This window comes from Filicampus tigris, chromosome 15, assembly GCF_054856515.1.
Source record: "Filicampus tigris isolate MCC_2025a chromosome 15, RoL_Ftig_1.0, whole genome shotgun sequence".
NCBI classification, from domain to species: domain Eukaryota; kingdom Metazoa; phylum Chordata; class Actinopteri; order Syngnathiformes; family Syngnathidae; genus Filicampus; species Filicampus tigris.
Window position 1 is genome coordinate 19,331,464 of NC_141231.1, and position 13,999 is coordinate 19,345,462.

At 44.0% G+C, this 13,999-nt stretch overlaps 1 protein-coding gene across 2 annotated transcripts; it reads left to right on the forward strand.

Moving 5' to 3' along the window:
- The first annotated feature begins 119 nt into the window (after positions 1-119).
- Positions 120-12,534, forward strand: pitpnb (phosphatidylinositol transfer protein, beta). 2 transcript variants are annotated; one of them, XM_086053691.1, is made up of 12 exons: positions 120-194; positions 2,668-2,698; positions 3,159-3,304; positions 3,392-3,483; positions 4,626-4,633; positions 5,038-5,112; positions 5,236-5,319; positions 6,431-6,508; positions 6,586-6,690; positions 6,960-7,082; positions 7,156-7,241; positions 8,921-12,534. In XM_086053691.1, exons 1-11 carry the CDS (start codon positions 169-171, stop codon positions 7,201-7,203), a joined length of 816 nt encoding a protein of 271 aa, XP_085909817.1. In that variant the 5' UTR covers positions 120-168; the 3' UTR covers positions 7,204-7,241; positions 8,921-12,534. The 2 variants fall into 2 exon arrangements, with proteins under 2 accessions (XP_085909817.1, XP_085909816.1); XM_086053690.1 differs by lacking the exon at positions 7,156-7,241.
- Positions 12,535-13,999: the final 1,465 nt, after the last annotated feature.

Here is a 13,999-nt window from a genome sequence, read left to right on the forward strand (position 1 = left end):
CCCCGCATATGCGCGGTTTGGCAGGCATGGGCTTATGATTGATCGTTCGGTTTAAAGGTAATGATTTATCGATTGGCTCAGCCAATCGGATGTCTCCCAGAAGGCGGGGCCAACTTGTTGACGGTGCTTTCTGGTTTCGCATGCCACTGCGCAGGCGCAGACCGGTGGATGAAGATGGTGCTCATCAAGGAATAGTGAGTCTGACGTGTTTTCCTCCCCTAATCATCGCTTTGGCGCATTTTCCTTCTCTTAAGGGCTTATTAGCGAGCGGTGAACACGCGGCGTGTTTTGCTGGGTTTGTCGGCATTCAACCCTCCAAAAGACATCTTGAGAGCGGGCAGGATAACGGACGCCGTTAACGGGACGCCGGTCTTTTTAAGGCGTTGCTAGTGAAAAGCTATCGCTAGCTGCGAGGGTGGGCAATTAGCTTCACATTCAATATGAGTCATGTCTGAAAAGCACGCACATCGTCGCGCCGGCGTGCTAAGTCCGCTAGCTTCGGCTAACCGCTTAGCATCTCGTTATAGCCCCAAAGTGGCGTAATGTTAAGCTTTTGAGGGACAGATTAAGTCTCCGTCGGATTTCGCCGTAAAGGCTAGCAGGCTAGGCTAGACCAGGCTAGGAGCTTCGCTAGCAGCCAGCTCGCGGCAGAAACACTTCCCTAGCCCCGCAGCCCACCTCAATGGAGAAATGTCACAGTAGCTGGCAGTGTTGTGAACTCAGAACTCCTTATACGATGCTAGGGCTGTCTGCCTGACTGCCTGCCGACATTTGTGGAAAGAGGACGCGGAAAGTGGGCTGCTACATTGTCGCCACTCGCATGGCAGTTAGCCCCCATTTTCGATTGGGCGATTAAATGGCAACTGTTAGAATGGCTAATCTGTAAAACAACACGGCTCTTCAGATTAAACTCGGCGTTAAAAGTACTAGCACGACGATGTAACTAACTGGGTAATAAACCAATTTAGATATTTATTAGTTGGTCAGTACTCATGACAAGAGATTTGAGCTGTTTCAAGCAGGTGAATTTGGCGTGAATTCAACCAGCCAAAGAGCAAAAAAATAAACAAATCACAAATTTAAAAACAATCAGTATCCCTCAGGTAGTTTGAAGTATAACAATTCAAAGGAAATCAATCAAAACATACCACTCAGGTGAAGTGACTTTCTTTTGTTTCCAAACTTTCTGTTATCTGTTGAGCTAGCCAATGACTCAAGCCATGACTGAGATTTGTTCTGCGTAAACAACTAACAATCCGGTGTACGTACCTGTAGCTTGTGAATTCAACCAGCCAAATGGCAATAAATAAATAAATAAATAACATTCCCTTTTTAATACAACAATTTTGTTGTGTGTAAACACTACGAAGCCCTATTATAGTTGTGACTGACAGATTCAGTGGCAATAAATCAAAACTGACTATCAGTTGAAGTGACTCCATGCCCCCCTTTTTTAAGCAGCGGAAGCAGGTCATATCCTCTATACGAGGTGCATGCTGTACTGCACCCGGGTCTGCATTGAGACGGTGAGACCGAGAGCTTTCCGGAACAGCAGCGGAGTAGATATGTACACAGATGTCACATGTTACTGTTCCTGGATACATAAAGCAACGGAACCAGTGACGTTACCAATAAGTACCAACACAATTTGACTGGAATGAAATAGCGCCGCAAATGTTTGCCCCATAATGCGCAAAGCTGAAACACAACATTGTGTAGTTTCGACTGCAACCCGCCCGCTGCTTTGAGAAAAGAAACTTAACGATGCATGTTAATACGTCGCACATACAGCAACTTCAGTAGAACCGGGTCATATTAGTAGTTAGTTAGATGGACTTGCGATCCTTCAGCTTTTTGCCTTCTGTCGTCTTCCAGCAGCTACTGGGTGACGTCGCTTCGGGTGTTCGTTCATCGCTGATGTGGCACGCCAACTCGGCTTTACAAAGGCAAAAGACGACCAACTCGTTTGACTTTTGTTGAAATATGTCCATACTTTGGACTTTCTTGTCCGCTCTTTTAGCTGATTTCGTAGTAGCGCTCTCTTCTTCCCCGACCGGAACGCAGTCTGGGATCCGGCGCCTCCGCCATTTCTGCTGTTCTTTTCCGCTGTGCACACTTGTTTACTACTGACAGTATGCACGTGTTGACGTATTTACATATTCACACTAGAAGGTATGTGCGCGCCGGCGTATTTATGTCATCGACACTCGACGTCGACGGTATGTTGTGCGGGCTGACGTATTAATGTCATCTGCGACGTCGACTAGTCGGGAAAGCCCTAGTTCCAACATATGACAATGTTTATAAACATACTTTTTTTCGCAACACAGGCAGTACCCTAAATTACAGATTACCGTAAGCATTTTCAATGTAAATACAGTAATAATCATTATTCTGCAGTCACATTTGTACAGGTTTTTTTGGGGGGGGGGGCATAACATTGATATGATGGAGGTACTAATATAAATAATCACATTAATTGTACATAATTGATGTATAAATGTCAGGTAATTTAGTCAAAGTCACATGGTGCTTTGTGTACGTGTGCATTAAGGATGATTTTAGGCTTTTATTTTGCAGTGTTTTGGCTATGCCTTTTTTAAATTGAAGCTTTAATTTGAATTTATGCCACAGTAACACACACCTCTTTTTGTTTTGTGCCCGCAGTCGTGTGGTATTGCCCATTTCTGTCGAAGAGGTGAGTGTCATTGCATGGAAAAGTCATATTGGACTGGTATGCTGTGTTCAAGAATGATGCGAAACGTTCACTTGCAGTATGTGGCCTCCATGGCGGATATTTCCTATAGGCCAGCAGTCCCGAAAGTAGCCATTCATAATCATCACGTTGACCATGTTCTGCAGAGGTTGTGTTCATTCACGTTTTCACCTTGTTTTCCTCTCACGATCACAAACTCAGTAATGCCCTTAAGACAAATCAAGTGCAGCAGTGTGGCCTAACAAGCGATAAATGACCACACGGAGAACTGAGATTAGTGTTTGGCAGCAAGAAAGGAGGGCTGTAAAGTGTATTTGTACCATTGATTGAAAAAAAAAAACAACAACAACTGCATGGCAAACATAATGTAGTCGGAATCAGGAAAAGCTGCATTTTTATGGGGCTAAGTCCTTCATCCGAGGCTGTGCTTTCTGCTCGCCAGTATCAAGTGGGCCAGCTCTACTCGGTTGCCGAGGCCAGCAAGAATGAGACGGGCGGGGGCGAGGGCATCGAGGTGCTGAAGAACGAACCCTACGAGGAGGATGGCGAAAAGGGACAGTTCACGCACAAAATCTACCACCTAAAGAGGCCAGTCTGCCACTCTCGCTTTTGGACTTGACGACGCTCGCTCTCCTTCGCCTTCTCACCGGGCTTTTTGTCTTTTGCCCCATGTAGTAAAGTCCCAGGATACGTGAGGATGCTCGCGCCAGAGTCAGCGTTTGTTTTTCACGAAAAGGCCTGGAATGCGTACCCATACTGTCGCACCGGTAAGTCGCCAGGCACGATGCATTGTGTTGATTGGTGGACATTGTCTTGTATGTATACGGAATAACATTGGAAGTTGACTGTGATTTGTTTGTTTGGAATCAAATTATCCTGAACAAAAAAAAGCACAATCTGTATCCAGTGTCAAATTGTGGCCTCAGGCAGTGTTTTAACATCATGATAAGACTATATTGATCCCACAGCAGAGCATTTAACTGATTGTAGCAGGTAAACAATATAATAAAAAGAAGCATTATCAAATATTTACAAAAGGTTTCTAGAGCATTACGTTAAAAAAGAATAGTTACCACAGCTTCACACTTTAAAACGGTGATGTGGAAACGTTTATGATCAAGGGTCACATTTGATTTTCGGACAGATGGGCCAACTCATTTGGAGATAAGGTAAAAAAAAATTGTGTCTATTTTAATGTCATTTATTCGGGGGGTTTTTGTATTTATAATTACTTGAATTAACAATTATTTGACGACATAAAATGTTAAATGCATGTTATTTTATGCTTTGAAATAAAATAAAAAATAACCAATTGTTTTTTCTAAGTTAAATGAATAAATACATTTGAATTAGCTGTGTTTTTCTGGGGGGTTGGGGTGAAAAGGGCTCGGCAATTACGGAAAAAATAATCACAATAATTTTGACTGCGATTGAAATCGGGATTATTCATTGATTTCAAAACTGTCAATGCTCGGTGCTAAGCTAATTTGCACCACGCCAGCCTTGAGCTGCAGCTGGCTGGCTAGCTAGCAGGGTGGGAAGTGGCTCCCCCAAATCTTTCAACCTCGCCTCCATGGCGGCGAATAAGCTACACTTCTGACAAGCTTCTTTATCGCCAAAGGAAGACCAGGAGCAAGACATGAAAGACTGACGCTAACCGCTAAGCTAACGTGAAATGTAAAGTAGCAAAACATCAGAAGAATGTCTGCTTAGGTGGTACACTACTAGTAGAAATCTGGCAGGAACGAGAACGCGAGAGTTTTTTTTTTTTTCTTCCAAATTTTGAACTTTATTTTGTGGTGAAAATGTGATAAAAATGTTCTTTAAATTAAAATGTTTGTACATTTGAAAGTGAGCATTCATGAAACTAACAGCTTTTGTTTTTCTTTCCTCCTGCCGCCCATGGAAGTGGTGACGGTGAGTGTCAACTTTTCTCTTTAGCGTGCATGCGTTGTCGGTAGAGCGCCATCTGTCTTCTGGCGAGTGCACAATCACGCTGCAGTGCTTCCAAGCAGCATGCTGGCCGTCTAAACGTCTTATTGGTTCATTGGATTTAGACTTAAGTCTCGGCCTCCATTCATGGCGCGCTCGATAAGTCACTTGGCTGAGATCAGCTATGTCAACTTTATTCTTGTAAGATCATGTCCTGTTCTAAAAAAAATATATATATTCTGATAAGATCCTTTGGAAAGAGTCTCATCAAATTACAGCGTATTTTTTTCCCCCCCGTGAAATCTCGTTCTCGGCCTCACTTGGCTGAGGTCAGTTTCAATGTGGCTATGGGCCTGATAACTCACGTGCGCTCCTCTCCCGCCTTGCAGAACGAATACATGAAAGATGACTTTGAGATCAAGATCGAGACGTGGCACAAGCCTGACATGGGAACAGTAGAGAACGTGAGTAAGGCAGAGTCCGCGCCAAAAAAACAAAACAAAAAAAAACCCACCGGCTCGTCCCTTTGTCATCGTTCCCCGGTTGTTGTGCTGCTGACCGTGGTCCCGTCTTGCCTCACGTGCCAGGTGCACGACCTGGACGAGCAGACGTGGAGAAGCGTGGAGGTGGTTCCCATAGACATCGCCAACAAAGAGGAGGTGGCGCCAGGGGTGAGTTCTCAACAGCTTCAAACTCTGAAATGCTAATGTCATAGGAGTCCTAGTTTTTTGGGGTGCCCCACCCCACCCCCCCAACAACAGTTTTGAATTTTCCATTGTAATTTTACTCAACCTCGACTGCGTTCAGAGAGCACTTTAAAGACAACTGCGTCTGAAACAACGAGCCAGAAATAAATACAAATTGAAAATAAGATGAGGCCCAATGTGTTGTCACACTTGAAGGAACCGATATGCGCTGCTTTCAACACAAACAGCAGCCTCGTTGGGGCACTTCTCCCGCTTTGAGCTGCAGTTTGTCACACGAGCCCGAGCGCAGTAATGACTTAAGTGGATCAGCGCCGAGGTGCGGCTTAAGCGGCACGTCCATCTGCTGCGGGCGCTCGCCACGCTTTCCTCCCGCTGACCTGTCGGATTAAAACGGCACCATGCAAGAACAGCAGCAAAACTCCCGTTTAGCTTCTTGGCTGCGGGGGCAAACCTCATCAAGTCCCATTTTTGCGGGGACAGTTGACACATCCCTGTTCTAATAGCAGGTTTTTGTGATGTAAAAAAAAAAACTTTGAAAACTTAATCCACTATTGTGACCCATAACTAAAAATGTTTTTGAAAAGGGAAGTAAAAACAAGCAACTGAGACTGTGATTGCACAAGTGTGCACCCCCTCAGATAATTGGGGAGTGTCTGTGGTCAGAATGAACAATACCACTCAAACTCCTGTTTGCAGTGTTAAAACTGCGAGCAAGATTTCAATGCAGCCCATCTGTCCAATTCCTTCTTTTCGATAGTTGTATGCACAGTGGTTGGCGAATGGGAGGTGGGCAGTTTTTTCCCCCCCTTGCAAGTGGATATTCTGCCATTGTTTCAGCAAAATAATGTTGTGGAAAAAGAAACTATTTCAAACATCATGTGATTGTAGAACAGAGCCAACTTTTGCTACATCTCCAATGCGGCAATTGTTGCGGAAGGGGCTCGTTTGTGTCCGTTTTCCTTTATGGAGTGCATGACGAAGTCCTGCTGATGTCTGCTGGGCTGTGTAATTGTCATCTACACAGTGTATAAAGTGACATGTTTTCAACTGGCCACTTGATGGTCTTTTACTGCAGGACTACAAAGCAGAAGAAGATCCCTCCCTCTTCCACTCAGTCAAAACCGGAAGAGGCCCCCTCGGCCCTGAGTGGAAGGTAAGCGACACGGGCAGCAGAAATTGAGCCATTTGTTTCTTCTTTTTTTTTTAATTCCACCTCTCTGCCCCGCCCAGAACGAGCTGAAGACGGATTGTCCGTACATGTGCGCGTACAAGCTGGTCTCGGTCAAGTTCCGGTGGTGGGGCTTTCAAACCAGAGTGGAGAACTTCATCCATAGGGTAAACGCCACATCTCGGCTTCTTGTCATGTCCACAATGTCCGTGCGTGCTCATGGGAGGCCACGGGAATCGGAGCGTATGAGCGACAGCTCAGAGGCTGACGTCCCCAAGATTTGGACACTTTGAAGTTAAATAAGGTCTCTAAAACCATTAGTCTATTATCACTCCAATTGCCGATTCATTTAATGACGGTTTAATCGTTGCGCCTCTAATCGTCACGCATGCCTTTTCGACTCAAACTTGTGATTTGACTTGTTTTGCGTCCACAGCAAGAAAAGCGCATCTTCACCAATTTCCACCGCCAGCTGTTCTGCTGGGTGGACAAGTGGGTGGGTCTGACCATGGAGGACATCAGACGCATGGAGGAGGAGACCCAAAGGGAGCTGGAGGAGGTAAAGAACATCTCCCAGGCTCCTCCACCCCAAAGGCGCTGCGGTGCTTTGTAACCTTGTAATGTCACATTAGATGCGTCAGAAGGGCGACGTGCGAGGCACCTCGGCGACAGACGAGTAGACGCCGTCGCTGTAGTCAAAACTCTAGAGGCAGGCCGAGTAAGTCACGCATGGAGACCGGCCGCCCGCCCGCCGCCGCCTGCATGGAGTGCTCCGTGCTCTTTGTCTGTCCTTCATCACGCGTAGAACGCACTTAAACTCATCTCCGCCGTCCTCTTGGTCATTATTCACGTCCCCGCCGGGATTCATTGCCACAGCCGTTGGATTTGGCCTCTTAGATGCACATGATGACATAGGTGACCTCACTGGCCAGTCTGTTGCGTGCCTTCCCTATCGATGGCAGGCTTTGACACGCGTACGAGTTGGATCCAGTGGGGGCACACATCGTCACGTGGCCTAGACAAAGTGTGTTGTATACGACGGCAAACAGACGGCGACGCGGCCCTGGCGCCTTTTCTGCCAGATGTGGAAGGAGGTTTTAATTTGTCCAAAATGGTTGCTTGTTCTTGTACTATGTAAGCCACGCCCACGTAGGGGGCGACTTTGCCCAGTCCAGCCCACGTGACCACGTGTGGCTCCACGGTCTTAACTGGTTGCACCTGGTTCGTGTGCCAAAGATGAGGAAGGCCAACACGACACACGGCGTCGACACAACGGCCTGGCATGTGTGCCAAAGAGGCCGAATCTAACGGAGCAAGCTATTTTCTTTCTTGTCCACGTCACAGTTGTATTGCTAACATGTCAACGGTTAGTGTCCGTCGAGCAGGACAATCGGAATTTCTCAACTTTACCCACAAGGCAGACATATTTAAAATAGGATGGTCCTGTAATGATTGCGGGAGGAAAAATTCAGATGTTACGACAATAAACACATAGGAATAAACTATTAGGTCTTTTTTTTTTTTTTTTTATCTACATAGCAGGAAATTTCATGTTATTAACTCTTGTAGTACACATAGGATTAGGCCTGTTCCAAACTTTTTTAGCCAGTGTTTATAAACATAAATAAAAACGGCAGCAGCGAAGTGCATACGCTGAATTCTTGATTGATAGATTGATATAGGCGGGCTCAATGGACCTTCTGCCATCTCGCGGCAAAGCATGTAATTGTTCTGCCCGTCACTAGAAGCGGCTGACATAGAGGACGAAAGATATGTTATTTAGCGTAAACAATTTGCAGTCCAATGAAATGAATTTGGATATAGAAATATATAACTATGTTTTCTCCAGTTTTGCAGAAGGTAACTCACTCAAAGCAAACTAAAGACGTTGATTTGAAGACGGCGACTAGTGCATCTGGCATTTTGATTTTATTTATAGTCCTCTCGTACTTTATTCGCTGTCCGACAAATGAATCGGGTTTAAGGTGGCCGAAAACGTCACCGATGTCATAAACAACATTTTTGGAACATTATTGGTTGTTTCAATTCACCTGGTTGAGCACCAGCCAATTTCCACTGAAAACGGGTGAAAGCAGATCAATGAAGACATTCATTTGTGGTTTTTCTGAAAGTTGCCGACATAAGAAAAGAGGAAATGGATCATGAGCATGCTTTGCACAACGTTTGTAGCCTCAACTTTGAACCAACTTTGAGTGGTTGCGCTTGTCATCTGTTCTCATTTGTCTTTCATTCCTTTTCGCTCATTGCTTTCTCTTGCAGCTCATTGCCGCTGCTTTCGACTTGCGCCACCCGTGTTGTCCTGCATGAAGTGTGTGTTTGACTTTGCCGTCTCGTTTCATCCCTTTTTGGTTTTGTTTTGCTGTTTACCTCATCCAGCTGCGTAAGACCGGTCCGATTCGAGGCACCAGTGCTGCTCACGAGCAATGAGCCAAACCACCCGACCCTGTCTTGATGATGTCATCGGAGACACGCCCACCACCACCACCACCTCTGCCGCCACCACCAGGAGGAAGTGGCCCTGGTTCCCCACTGCTGTACAGACCCCTCCCCACTCTGCTCCAGCATCAAAACAACAACCTGGTTTCGCATATATATATATATATATATATATATATATATATATATATATATGTATATATGTATATATATACATGTATACATATACATATATACAAAGACAAAAAAAACAACCTCTTTGCACTGACGTAATTTGCCTGAAATGTAAATGATAGTTGGTGATTCCGACAGACAGGCTTTGTTTTTACTCTTACATGGAGCCTTTTTAAATTGACCATTAGGAGACGAATGTGCTTTTTAGACGTCAAGGTCCTCACCAAAATCGGGCAACTTGCGCAGCCGTTGGACCATTTTTATGATGATCTCCCCTATTGTTGTTATTCTATGTCTTTGTCTGTACTTCAGCGCAGTATTTGTCCATGTCGGAAGGGAGACATGACCCCCCACCCCCCCCCCACCCCGCGGATGGAGACGGGTCGTTACTGAGGCGTGTGGGCGCTCTCCTGTCTTGGCTTTACCCCCAAGAGCACCTGCACCGCCCCCCTGATGTAACGTCCATTTCTGTTAGCACCCATGTCCAGGGACCGTTTGCGGGTGCGCCGTTCTACTGCTCTTTTGGCTGCTTTCAAAGTCGTACTCTCACGAGGCACATTTGAACCTTGCTTGAGCCCAATTGACACCTTAAGCCCAGAACCTTTGACGAGTGCTCAAGTGTATGATGGCGTTGGGTAGGTACACTTCTCTCTCTTGCACTGTTAATGCCACCATAGCGAGCAACTTGCCTAATAGAAAATCAATGCGACTACACGGAATAATACGCAAAGACCAAAAAGTCCACGGACCGCGCAGATACGCATCTAATTTAGGCACCGTTGATTAACTCGGAATTCTCTGTACAGTATTGCCAGCCGTTTTAGAGCAGTTTGACTGATCTTTCAAGACCCGTCGAATACCGAACCTACCCAGAGAGTTTGCGAGCCTCTTTCGCCATTTAGGCGGGGAAGTCAACCCCAAAAATGTCTTTACAATATGTTCTATGTAGCCGCACTAGTATAAACACGGCATTCTAATGGATATTGTGTTTGTGGAAAACGAGTTAAGCAGCAAATTCAGCCGTTTTTGTCCATTGTAGGGGGGCGGCCATTTTGTCGTTTGCTGTCACTGTTGCTCAGGGCTCAGGTAACGACCAATCACGGCACACCTGTTTTCTGAAGCTGAGTCATGACACAATCCACAAATGCAATATTAATCAGAATGCTGTGTTTAGACAAGTGGAGGCGCATAGAACATATTATTGTAAAGAAAAATGTGGGTTGACTTCCTCTCAAAAAAAAAAGTTTGTTTCTAGCTTTTTCCATTTGTTTATAAACAGCAGTAGGACATGGGTTGGTTGCACAAAAAAATGGGCTTGAAAATGAGCTTTTTGTGAAAAAACATGTCAGCCAGAAAGCAGTGAATTTGATGCTAATATTGTTTTGCTTTTGTGACATCCTCAAACTGTAAAACAACATAAAAAGACTCAATAAAGGGCTTTTGATGGTTTAAAAAATATATTCCAGATCTACAACTCAGATTTGAACGTCAGTGGCTTATTTTTATTTATTTTTTTACACGCGGTTTGTCACCCGTTCCATCATTTCTCACAGTCACGACACGCACTTTCCACATCCTACAGCTACAAATGTCTGTGTATATGTGTGTATATATATATATATATATATATATGCATGCATGTATGTATGTATGTAATATATGTATATATGCATGTATGTATATATGTATGTGTATATATATGTATATGTATGTGTATATATAAAACACGTCGCTCGACTCAGTTTGTCATGATGGCGCAACATTTAAAAAAAATAAAAAAACGGCACAGACATGGTTGGAATGGCCTCACGCGAGTACGCCCTGCGAAAAATGAGTCGTTGCGCATGTGTCCATGTCAACGCCGGCCGCGTTTTGGACAAGCAACCCCAGCTAACTAGCAGAAGATTTTTTTGGGGGGGGGGGGGGTACTGCTTGACATAAGTGTACTTTTGGGGCCGCTAGCATTTTCATGTGTGGTTTTATATTGTACCGCAAACATAGCTTAAAGCGGAAGTCAACCCAAACATATTTTTTTTCAAGAATATGTTCTGTGCAGGCCCACTAGTTGAAACACGGCATTCTTATCAATTTTGCGTTTGTAGGATATAAGTTAAGCAGCAAAATCCACTTGTTTTTAGCCATTTCGGGGGGCGGCCATTTTGTCTTCTGTCGACTGAAGATGACCACAACTGCTCATAATGAACAATCACAGCTGACCTGTTTGCTGAATCTGAGCCGTGATTGATCGTTGTGAGCGTCTGTGATGTCATTTTCAGTGGAAAGACATGACAAAATGGCCGCCCCCAGAGATGGCGAAAAACGAGTGCATTTTGCTGCTTAACTTATATTGCACAAACGCAAAATTAATCAGAATGCCGTGTTTCAAATAGTGGGCCTGCTGGGAACATATTCTTGAAAAAAAAGATGTTTGGGTTGAGTTCCGCTTTACTGCGTACGCAAGGCGTAACCGAAAAAAACAACAAGCGGTCGCAGTCTGGTTTCTTTAGTGACCCTCGCTAATCGTGTGTTTGTATGGCGACAACTGCCATCCAAATGATCTATGAAAATCCCTTTGAACATTTATTCCTTATCCTTCATATCCTGCTTCAGGTTCATGACCTAGTACGAACTTTGTCATCATTATTAAAACAATACAGCGCACTAGTAGAACGACTCTCGTACTAGTACCCCCCTCATTGGACTAGTGTCCATAATGACTTACTAGTACCGTTTTTTCGCCCCTGCTACTAGTGCTACTTTTGGCATACTAGTGCGATATTAAGACAGATATGAAGGATGTCAATTAACTAGTGCACAGTTGCCTCAGTTGTTATATAGAGTTGTCCTACAAGTACAGTGTGCAACGTTTTTCGACTAGTAAGCACAAAGGCTAGTAGTGCATTGACCTTAAGATGGATATCAAGGATATGGAATAAACGCTCAAATAGCTTTCATGTGATGGCTGCATTCACAACAAAACAATGTAGGGTGTGTTGCTTTTCTTTTCTTCGTTCAACCTGTTGAAACCTCACTCAGCAACACAGCGGTTTGATTTGGTTTCTGTGCACTTGCAAAAGGGGGAAAAAAAAACTTTGCCAACCAGGGTATGTCTGTGAGGCGGGGACGAGAAACATGTAGGCAACCACGTGTTTTTTGTTGTTGTTTTTTTTCGAGCACAAGCAAACAAAATTCTTTAATGTCATGTTTTTTTGTTTTCATTGATGGAAGGACTGGTTGCAAAGGCAACATTCAGGGGTATCAGTAGTGAATGTATAATTAGTTCCTTTTTTTCTCATTTATTTTTCACAGTTGGCAAGCTGTGACTGAAGGTCTAGACAACGGAACACAACAGAATATCTAATAAATTTCAACAAATGTGATGGCACTGCTTTTTTTTCCTTCAGTGATTTGCATGCTCATAATTAGATGGTATGGCAAATTTAACAAAAATCCAATTTCCCATTTTAATATTTGATACAGTATTTGCCAACCATTTAGCTTGCATCAACTTCCACTGAAATACACTGATGCCTTGAGACACAAGTAACCTGACTTGAGGGTTTTGGAGGGTACTAGTCTTTGCTGAAGTTTACTGTCAGACAAAGCATACAACAAAGAAAATTACATGTATTTAAAGCAAGCGCATAGTCTGTTTAGCCTACTGCAAACAAACAATGCAAAACGCCATAGATCAGGGGTGGGCAATTCCAGCCCTTGGGGGCCGGTATCCTGGCTGTTTTCCATCTCCCCCTGCTGGAACACACCTGATTCAAATGATCATATAATCAGCAAGGTCTACAGAAGCTGGATAATGATCCTGATCATTTGAATCAGGTGGGTTGCACCAGGTTGACAGAAATCATGCAGGATACCGGCCCTCGAGGGCTGGAATTGCCCACCCCTGCCATAGATGAGCTAATGTTGAGCATCGGTGCAGCAAGGGATGTTTCATCCAAAATGGTGGAGCAACCCCTGTAAACAGACAATCTAACAATACTGACTAGCCTGCATTTATCCTCCACTGCAGAAAACGAATATCATTGTGGATTAACGATGAGTAACATGAGGGTCTCCATGTATGCCCTTCCATCTGTATTCTACTGCCCTCAGTTGGCGCAGGCGTGCACACCAGAAGAAGCGGCGCAATGTCCATTGGACCGAAGCAAAAACTTATATTCTTTATATATTCCATTTAAATGTCACTACGGTACAGCTTCATGAATTGTAATTGTATAAAATTTTACTAAATTGATTTTTTTCACGGAGGCTCCACAAATTCATTTCATTTCCATTCATTTCGGTTGGGAAAATATTATAAAATATTCGCTGTTTGGACACACATACTGTGGGTTAAAAGTTCCCAACACGTGGCTGAATTCCTATTTTTGCATAACTTCTGTTTGAATAATTATTGGATTTTTTTTAATTCCAAAGAGAGCATTATCATTTGATGCATTATAAAGCAACCGCTGGATGCTAATGTGAACTTCCCATTTGTTCTCACGTCAATGCAATTCCACCAACCATTAATACATACAAAAACGGAATAATATGACCAAAAAAAATGTGAATTAATTGCGTCATATTCACAAAATACGCCGATTATCCAATGTATTAAATGTGCATGTTGCGCGTGCCGACGTTTCCAGTTTTCAAGTTTTCCTCTGACCAGCCAATCACAGGTTGGAAAAATGCAGACGTCATTGACGGTCTGGCCACAAGGCTCCGAGCAGATTAGACAACATGGCAACAAGTAGAGGCTGAACTCTCATTGGACAAAACAAAATCTGACAACCACATAGAGAATTGCATCCAAATTAACCTGATAGACTTTCGGGAATGAAA